The following is a 10,341-nucleotide window of genomic DNA, read 5'->3' on the forward strand; positions in this document are numbered from 1 at the left end:
CAGTTGTGCTGGTAGTACTTAATGTAGCTGAAACTGGGTCAGCAGCGCTGGTTACTGGTACTGGTGGGGCCATCATAGACACAAAAACAGATGACCAGTAGGCAATCTGCCGAGCGGCATGTAAAGCCGAGCTGGGTTGGGATTCAACTGAAGCATTAAAGGAAGCCAGACGAGTGGAAATCTCTCTCACAGCGTTTACAATCGGGAGATTTGGCATAGAGTCAACATGTGTCTGTGATGACTGAAAAGACAGGGAGTGAAGCTGACTCGCTATTTCTTCAGCATCACAGACAATTCCAGGTGCTGGTGGTACGGCATCTTTGGAAAGGATCTCTTTTATTCTGGGGATCTCCCTCAGACTTAAAAGAGTTGAAGAAACCTCGGATTCCTGTAAGGAGTAATAATACATGTAGAACTTAAGTTCAGTTGAATTTCATATTTCAATTCATAAATGCCGCTCTATCACATTTAGACAGGTTTGATGTGAAATTTCTTAAATATTTGTTTGCTTGTTTACTTCACCACCACACATGTTACAAAAAAATAAGAGTCCAAAAAATATATACTAATAATTGAGAGAAAGTGGTGAGCAAGCCTTAGGAGGAACCATAGGGCTTTTGGAATAAGGCTTCCTCATTACACTCAGAGTTGTTACATAAAAAAAAATACATTATAGTTGAAATGAATAGACAAGAAAAGAACGGTCAATAAACATTTGAAAAAACAGCATGCAAGGTAAAAAAGAGAGATACAGAGATAACCTTAAGGGAGATTGCTGCAAACAAAGCTAATTTAAGTGCAATTCCTTTGATTTACATGTATTACATGATATTCCTGTCTGGAGGATATAATGCTAATCTTAGATATACTGAGTACAGGTGTGTAAAGTAAAAACAGATCCTTCTGAAAACCCTTATTTTGTGTATGTGAGATCAAAAACAGATATGTATTACCTCTTCTGATTCCCCCTCTTGGTCACTGTCAGGAACATCCTCCAATGACCCATCTGACTGTGATGAAGCCTTCAAAAACAAATAAACTTTGTTGGTCTTAAATTCATCTTCACTACATACTTGCATCCTTTACATGCACATAGATAATTATATATAGTGGAAGCAAAAAAAAAAAAAATCGCATTAAGAGGAATGGAGCAGAAAGTACATTTAGGTTCTAAATTTTTAAGTGGAAATGCAACGTCATGCTGAGGATTCATTTTTTTTACGAGACCATCCAAAATTAACTTTTCCCTGAAGAAACCAACTCGCAAACTTATGGCCAAAAAATATTTGGTTGCCAAAATTACAACTTTTTAATTTTCTCCAAAATTTCCAGTCCACAATAAAAATGCAGTTTTCCACCTGTCTTTGGATTTTCATTTTATTACATTACATTTCAAGCATTTTCAAAGAAAGAGTGCTTAAAAAGCTTTTACATGCATGTAGAAAATCTTGCAAAACAAAAGTTTTGTAAAACGGACATAATTATGCTGCCGCTCTCTTACCATACTCTAATAATTAGAACAATTATTACAATTTGTACAACTTCTTGTACTTCGAAAATCACATAAAAAGTGCTAGTGGTAGGAGACTGAGATGTGATATTCATTGAACCAAACCACTAAGAAACCACTGGAAAACATAAGATTGTATTTTATGTCAACTTGTTGACTGGAGCATTTAGCAAGCCATGAGTTGGATTGCATGGATAACAAAATTTTTTTTGTTCCAGAAAAATATTTCTGTGCATGACAGTATTGCAGCTTGCAGTTATTCGTTTAAATTTATATGCATTAGGAATTGATAACCAATGTTCAAGTTCTTTTCCTAAAAAATTATCTTAAGAAGTTAACCATCAGAATTCTCTTCACGATGTATACTACCCTGTGTCTCCAAACAGAACTTCAGCACAGTTCAAGTAGAAGTGTCTCTCTCGATTCATTACCATAAATTTCCCTTGTGTAATATTATTGAGCAAAACAATTCTAGATATCTAATATATAGTTAAACATGATTTTAAACTTTGTAATTTATCACTTCTTCATGTGTTGCCCTTTGTGATTTGCTTGATTCAGAACATTTTGAGATGAAAGCTTGATGCCAGCATGTATCATGATCAGAGAGTGTTTAATGTCAACCAAGATGGTGGGAGAAATCAAACAGTATCACTTGTGTTACTGTGCAATGTACTTTGGGAATGAATCAAGATGACGGACAAGTGATGGAAAAGCAACAACAACATTTAAGTTTTGTATACAAGTGGAGTCATAACCAAAGAATTGCTTCTCAATTGAGAACAAGAGCAGGAAAAAACTCGTATCAAAATTTGATATGAACTTTGCCCAGTTAGGTTAAATGTGTCAATGGGAAACAGTTCATTTTTTGGCTTCTGTTATTTCTTGAGCATGGTAATGGTTAAGTATTCTACAAAAATAAAATGCATAAATTTTCTTTAATAAAAATGAAAAATTTTGAGTCGGCACAAGGTTACACACTAGCAGTTATTGGTCATATTGGCAACCAGTGAGTTGCAACAACCCGTACTTCACAGAAAGGTTCATGAAAGCCAGCCTAGTTATAACTTAAGGTTCTGTTGTGAATAAATAAAACTTGAAACTTAAAACTTGAAAGACAATTCACAGGCAATTTGGCCAAAACACTGCAATAAAAGCATCATCTATTGATTACAATAAGAACCAAGAATAAAGTAATAGGTTGCAACAGAATATATACCTCATCCTCAGAAACTGAATCTTCAGATGGCACCTATGGAAGTTGCAAAGACTTGAATTACTAACAATTTGTTTGCAGTATTATAATAATTCTACAAAAAAAAAAAATCACTACACAGTTGCGAGCAATCGTTTTTTGCTGACCTCCCATCCTTCACATCTGTTACTGTGTAATTTATGTATTGTGTTTACCCCGCGTTCTTATACCCTCAAAGTGACGTTGCTATTTATTAAGTACTGTATTAGCCAACAAAGGTTAAACTGACATATACAAGGTTTTGTATTATAAACTTTCTAGAAAACTCCAGGGAAGGTAAGTAAAACAAAATGTAAGCTAAAACTTGGGATAAACCATGGAGTGAGAAATATTACTGGAATTGGAACTTTTGAACTATGTTATTTGAAGCAGAACCTACTTGCTTTTTATACCACTGGAATAATATGTAAATCAGGCAGTAAAATACACAGTAATAAATATCTGAATTCTAGAATCAGTGGCTATAGAATTTGGGCTGATAAAATACTGCCTAGAAGACTGAAAGGGGCACATGCAGTCACATGTTTTGATCATTTACTGTGTACTTTCAACTGTCAAAATTCTATTGCATTCTTTCAAATGAGGCAAGTAATTTAAAGTTTATTTTGTCAGCAAAGACGTTAATTTAAGATTTTGCATCACCTTATTGTCATAATGGAGGGGTGTGATATTTTTAGGGAAAGCAGGGTAATTCCTAAACGTCAACGAAACACTAGACTGCTAGATAAACTCTAAGATGAAAAAAATATGAGAAAACCGAAATGTTCAAGGGTATCTAATACTAGAAAAATATTCCGAGGCAAATTCTTAACGAAAGCTTTCATACAGCTGGTCAGAGTCTATTCTCCAGCCTCTATAAAGTTCTCGGGCGATCAAACGTGCGACAATACGAACAGACAATTACGGCGCGCTGCATCAACTTTCCGGCTTTAAAATGACCACACTACTCCTTGAAGTCAGCAAACATAAGGTTTTAAAAAACGGATGTCAAATGTTGCCAGCAATTTCAACAGAGGCATTGCGTGAATCCTAATTGAAGTAAAACAACGGAGTAAAATAAACACTGTATGCTAGCTGCCGTTCGACAACGGATTTCGAAAACGACGAAATGGATACATTTTATTCGCTGGGTTCCACAGGCAAGTAAAAATAGAACTGAAAGCGAAGCACTGAAAAAAAAGGACATTCAAAAGATCCTGTCCACTTACCCTCTGATCATCTAAGGCAGAACTCTCGGCATCACTACCATGCTCTTCTTCCATTTTGGAAAGACTGCGACACAGTGGAGACCTCAACTTAGTAACCATGCCTTCAATGTGTAGCAAAAGTGACGTCATTGTAGCAATCCTACCAACTACAGACACCATATACGGTGCGCAAAGAAAATTAATAATTCTGTTATCCTTTTCAGGGTACTTCCGATAATCATTATTATTATTATTTGGTATGATTGTATAGATTTTCCTGGAATCTCATAAATACCTTCAGAGCCAAAATATAATTATTTGTTTAAAAAGCAGCACAAAATGAAATAATGCTCTTTATTGTCCTTGATTATTGAGCTGAGCTGAGAGCCACATTGTAAGTAATAAAATTTACCTTACACTTTTCAAGGTGAATTTTGTTTCGCTTCTTCTAATCCATCACTGTTTATATCACAACTTAATTTTACATATTTAATTGATTTTCCATAAATCCTTGTTCTGTGTATTGAACAATTCTTCATTTATGTGTAACAAGTGTAACAAACATGTATATGCACTGCGGGTGAAAGATTAAATAGAAGATGTTCTCGCAGTTATATACGCAACCAGACTATTGAGAAAAAACCTGAAAAAAATTTTCAGGCTTGAACGGGATTTCAACCCATGACCTCTGCACTGGTGCAGAGGCGCTGAAAATCAACCGATAAAAAATTGAAAATCTGGCTGAAACTGTCGCAGGCACAAGAACAATGAAAAAAGTTCATGTATTGAAAACCTCTACATGTATTAACATTTTAATTTTGAAGTACCTGCGCCAGTTTCAGCAGAAACTCTTGATCTTCTTTCCCTCTCTTCTCCTCCCTTTTTTGTTCTATTCTTTCACGGGCCTCCTCTACCTCCAGAAATTTCCTATCAGCTTCTTGCTGATAGGAAACAAATGCCTCTAAAGCCTTGTCGATTTTGGCAAATGCGTCATTTGTTGACAACTTTTGCTTTTTCGTGCCAGCTTTGAATATTGGCTTCTTATCCTCCGTTGTTGTTTCTGAAAAGGAATGCAACAAATGTTAAAAGCAGAGATGCAATTTCACAGGAAACTTTTCAAGATTCCCAGTTGGGAATTAAATGGGAGATTTTCCCATCATTGGGGAAAACCTGGGACAAGAAATTCCTTTTTTGGGATTATTTTGGGAAGTAGTTGTCTCCCAGTGTCCTATAAATGGGTTTTTATTGGGAAATACAGTGCTTTCTCTTGTATCCCAATTTTGGGAAAATACTGTGAATATTTACCCATGATATTCCCAAAATTGGGAATAAAAAAGGGAACCTTTCCCCCAGTTATTCCCAGACTTGAGAATAAAATGGGAGCATTTCCCAACCTATTCCCAGACTTGAGAATAAATTGGAAACATTTCCCAAGTTATTTCCAGACTTGAGAATAAAATGGGAAAATTTCCCCCAACCTATTCCCAGACTTGAGAATAGACAGGGAACATTTTCCCAAGTTATTCGCAAACTTGAGAATAATATGGGAAAATATCCCCAGTTATTCCCAGCTTTGAGGATAAACTGGGAACAGTTCCCCAAGTTTTTCCCAGACTTGAGAACAAAATAGGAATATTTGCCCATGTTATTCCCAGTCTTGAGAATAAATTGGGAAAATGTCCCCAAGTTATTCCCAGACTTGAGAATAAATTGGGAACAATTCCCCAAGTTATTCCCAGATTTAAGCACAAAATAGGAATATTTTCCCAAGCTATTTCCAGAGTTGAGAATAGAAAGGGAACATTTCCCCAAGTTATTCTCAAACTTGAGAATAAAATGGGAAAATATCCCCAAGTTATTCAAAGTTGGTAAATAAAAGGGAATATTTTCTCAAGTTATTCCAAATATATTGTGAAGTTATTCCCAGAATTGATAAGAAATTGGGAATACTTTCCCAACAAGTTATTGCCAATAAATTATTGTGAAAAAGGGAAAATTTCATCAGGTTATCCCCTGACATGGGAATTAAATGGGAAAATTGCTCCAAGTAATGATATGATACCCAAAATTATCAATAAAAACGAAACGTTTGCCCAAGTTCTTCCCAAAATTGTGAATAAAAAACTAAAAAATTCCCCCCAAAATTGAGAATAACTTATGGGCAATATATATATAGCCCATGTTACTCCAAAAATTGCAATGGATTTATAACCCCAAATTAATGATTCCCAGCCTTTGCCTCAAAACACTCACTGGTGTATTCCAGTTTTGCATGGCAAGTCTACAAAATATCACCTAGTTGACATCTACACATGTATCCTTCACAACATGTCACTTGCTTGTAAAAGTTCATGATTTTCAAGTTTCAAATAACCTTATTAACTGCACAGTTTGCTCATTACAGTGTACATGTACTCATTCATTTTACTTCAGGGTAATTCAGTACCAGCCGTTTCCTGAGGATACCTTTACAAAACAGTTTGTTTTGCAACAGTTTTACAGTAACAGGATGGTACCCTCAATACATTACTTCAAGAATCCCGTGTCCACATGCCAGGGCCACTCCATTGACCATCAGGAAGTCCAATTACAGACCTCCAAGACACTGTGTTTCTTGCACTTCTACCACGAGATTCACGGACAAAAACATTTTGACAACGATGACTCTCAATAAAAAAATACACATCAACTGTCTTGTTTAGATCATCTACATCTTGTACATGACCATACCAGACATCGGTGGGACCTTCACCCTGAATAAGCAACATATCACCCTTTTCTGCATACACAGGCACAATAGGCACACATAGAAAATGATTCCATGGACGCATATAGTCCACAACAGTCATCAAATCATTGACACAGTCATATAACAGAACTTTTCTCACTCAAGATGTTCTCTGCCAGAAAAAAAGTGACATCTATTACTGGATTTTTTTCAACTTTGGCGAAATCAGTCCAGTAGTTGCAAGAAATTTGCCCAACTGCATCTCGGTGGAAGGAGTACAAGTAGCCCATTCCTAGTATTCTACATAAGTCACTCCCACAGTTAACTGATAGCATTGTTTCAATCTTAACCACACTCTCCTGACCATTGTTTGCAATTAAAATGTAATCACCTCTACAACACATGGTACCATCATATCCCACAACATTCAAAAGACATCTTTTTGAAAACAAAGCTGAGGATGTCACCAGGTCAACTGGAACAGACAATGCACTTGCTCTTTTCAACTGACAATCTCTTTGTAGGGGTCCGATGTTTGTTGCCGAGCCAATCAGGTAAGCCTGTCTTGGTGCTGAGTCTTGACGGGCAATCTTCTTCCCGGTTTCAACTGAGTTTACAATACCCTGGGAAAGAAAAAATATATAAATGCCTTCTAGCAAAAACAAATAAGATTTTCATGCCCCTGCATTTAATTGTAGAAATCAATATAATCAGTAAAGATAGTATTTCACCTGTCCTTATAAAAAAACAACAACAACAACAACAGTTATTTTAGAGCAAAAAGAGAAGTTCCCTATCTGCAATAACTTCAGCATTAAATAGAATTTAGAACTATTACTGTATCCTTCAATCACTTGAACTCTGCTCAACCTCTGCCTTTAATCATAGCTTACCTTTCAGAGAAACTGAACGTCAAGGATTTCAAAGGTCAATTTTTGTTTAACCTAATCCTAAATTGTTTTGTAAAGGGTGTTATATTAAACCTGGCATAGGCAACCAAATTTCATTTAATTCCCTACTCCAGGGTTAAAATAAATTAGATGTAATACATTCAATGGAATTGCTGAAAATCTCACCTGTTTAACATCATGCTTCCCAAGCTCAGTGGCCACTTCCGTACCTCCAAGTGATTTCAGAAACTCTCTCCGTGCCTCTGAACTTGCAAAGGTTCGTTCAATTCTTTTGCAGTTGTGTGACTTTTTAACATAGTGTTTGACAGCCCTTTCAAACACTGCACACCAATAATTGTCACAAGCGGAAAAATTAATAATATCTTCGTGAATATGCAACAAATTATGCAAAGAAATGGTGCACCTATGCAGTCCTTGCACTTCTTCAACGAGTATGTTGAGTCTCTGTGCTCTCTTGAAATGAACACTTATCATTTGATCAGTCCAGCCCAGCCTGCCACTGTAAAAGTGCAATTCTGTCAGTCACCACACCAGGGTTTGAATTTGAAACTCTTTATCATTCTGAAATTTGTCCTCAAATATAGAATTTGTCATGGGAAAAGAAAATTTCTGAAGCCCCTCTGCTTTCCAATGACCAATGCCTTTGCATTCCTTGCTAACTGGTCTTGGAAGTCTTCCATCCTTTAACTCCTTGCTCCAAGGAAAATCTTTTATCTGCTTGCCAAGGTATTCTGTGTCCACCAATTCAAGTTCCAGTAGTCTGGTCAGTTGGTTTTTAACAACATTAAGAGGAATAGTGTGATAAACATCATAAACCATGTCCCTTGTGACATCAAATATACAAAACCTTGTGAAGCTGTGATATTCCAGTGAAACCAAGTTTTGATGACAATGCTTTTCTCACACTTGTTCTTGTCTCATTTTCAATGTCATATAGGTTTTCCAACTCCTGTTCAATTTACCGTTTTTCCCAGGGGTAGCGACAATGATATCTGTTGTTCCCATAATAGTAGTGGTTGTTAGATGAATTTTTCAGTTGTTGTCCATGTAGTTTCTCTCTTCTACATCCACATTTTCCTTGATTAAGAGACTTGCCGACTTCACACTGCCCTGGGTGGACTCCTGTCCAACATAAAAGCAATAGCCGGATAGCTTCAGTTTCAGAAGAATGGAATTCATCACTTGTAAACTGTAGAGGATAAGGAATTTTGTAACCCGAAATAAATCCATTACAAAGATCATCCATTAGTGGTTTGAGAAAAGGATCTAAATACTCTGGTATATCCTTAGGGAGGTCAGAACAAGGGACAAAGCCGACAACATAGACTTCGCCAACATGACACCGATCAGCCTTTTTCATGTTAGTGATGGAAACTTCGATGGAACCACATCCTCTGAAACTTGTTCCAAATGGTTGCCACCCATCCAAGTGGCCTATGAGGGCCAAGTTCAATGAGGAACCTCTTGCCATTTTCATAGAATGGTGGAAAGTTTCAAAGCATCCAGGGCATGTCACAATCTTCAAATTATCAATTCTCTCAGGGGAGGCAGTCAAATGATCCACAGAAATGATGGCACTACAGTGAACACAGATAGTTGGAAGTGGCCAAACCTTGCTAGGGTCCCAAAACCATTGAAGATCTATCCACCGTTGACCATCCCAAAACTCTTGCTTCAGTGGCCAACTTTCCTCTCTACCAAGCCAGTGTTCTCTTTGGTTCCAATGACAAAGCATTTTTTTGCACATTGGTTCAGTTTTGAACCAGTTTTTAATCTTAATTTCCAATCCCAAATAGTAATATTAAGCCTTTATCTCCACAGTGAGTACAACAAGCATCCTTGTTATCCATGATGCTGTGTTTTACCATTTCTTGTAATTACCTTTTCGGCACGGCAGAAACATATGAAAAGTTCCTTAGCGTCTTCAAAACCTTCTTCCTTCAATAAAAGTTGAACATCATTCCAATTTTTTGGCCACATTGTATTCAAAACATCAAGGTCAACATTGCCATCAATTAAAGTGTACAACATTGTTTTTCCATAGCTCAGAATGTCATCAAAGGTTTTAACAGATGATCCACTTTCATCCATAATTATCAGAGCGTCAAGAACTGCTGTTAGTATAACTTTTTTGAGAGGGTTGCAAGGTTCTGTACCTGGACCTTCTGTAGGTTCACCAATGTCAAGTTCTGGACAGATGGGATTATCACTGTTTTCGTCTGATCTTTCGCTAAGACTGTCATCAACTTCAGCTGTTCCTGGAGTTGAAGGACTTGCTGGTGAGCTAGGGCTTGCAATTGATTCATGATCACTATCAATGTCTGCCAAGCTGCCCGAAGTGCTGTCACTTCCAACCACAGTGGCAAGCAGGCAGTTTTCTCCCCAGTGCCGTAACTCCGTAGTTTTATCGGTCGCACTTCCCTGACACCGAAAACAGGGGCAGTGAACATGCCTGTATGTTCTTGCACTGCAATCACAAGCGGATATGTCTTCCCTCGACCAAGGTTTCACGCTTGAAGAGTCCGCCATTTTGTGTTGCAGACACGGCTACTAAGTATTCGACCCATTCTCCTCACGCCAATCACTTAATCAATCAGAGAAGCCAGTATATTTTTATCATGACGCAATCACTGATAGCTACCAATAGCGCATTCTGTTTTATGAAATTGCACCAAAAAGGCGGGAAACAACCGGAGCTGAAGGATAAGATTAGAAAGCAAGCATCATTTATTCCTTTTTGGTCGTGGCCG

The 10,341-nt window shown here is 37.1% G+C and overlaps 1 protein-coding gene and 1 pseudogene across 1 annotated transcript in view; both read right to left on the reverse strand.

Annotated features, from left to right (window-relative positions):
- LOC146454760 (uncharacterized) overlaps positions 1-4,195 on the reverse strand; it is a 6,459-nt gene extending 2,264 nt beyond the window's left edge. The window contains exons 1-4 of the mRNA XM_085095176.1: positions 3,974-4,195; positions 2,730-2,762; positions 954-1,022; positions 1-388 (exon numbers count right to left, since the gene is read on the reverse strand). The exon at positions 1-388 is cut by the window's left edge and continues 2,264 nt beyond it. Of these exons, the coding sequence (XP_084951302.1) occupies positions 1-388; positions 954-1,022; positions 2,730-2,762; positions 3,974-4,132 (649 nt within the window). The 5' untranslated portion in view covers positions 4,133-4,195. The remainder of the gene's footprint in view (positions 389-953; positions 1,023-2,729; positions 2,763-3,973) is intronic.
- Positions 4,196-6,483: 2,288 nt separating this feature from the next.
- LOC146454761 (uncharacterized) lies at positions 6,484-10,120 on the reverse strand (annotated as a pseudogene).
- Positions 10,121-10,341: the final 221 nt, after the last annotated feature.

Source organism: Pavona decussata, unplaced genomic scaffold (assembly GCF_977016875.1).
Source record: "Pavona decussata unplaced genomic scaffold, jaPavDecu1.1 SCAFFOLD_300, whole genome shotgun sequence".
In the NCBI taxonomy this organism is placed as follows: Eukaryota; Metazoa; Cnidaria; class Anthozoa; order Scleractinia; family Agariciidae; genus Pavona; species Pavona decussata.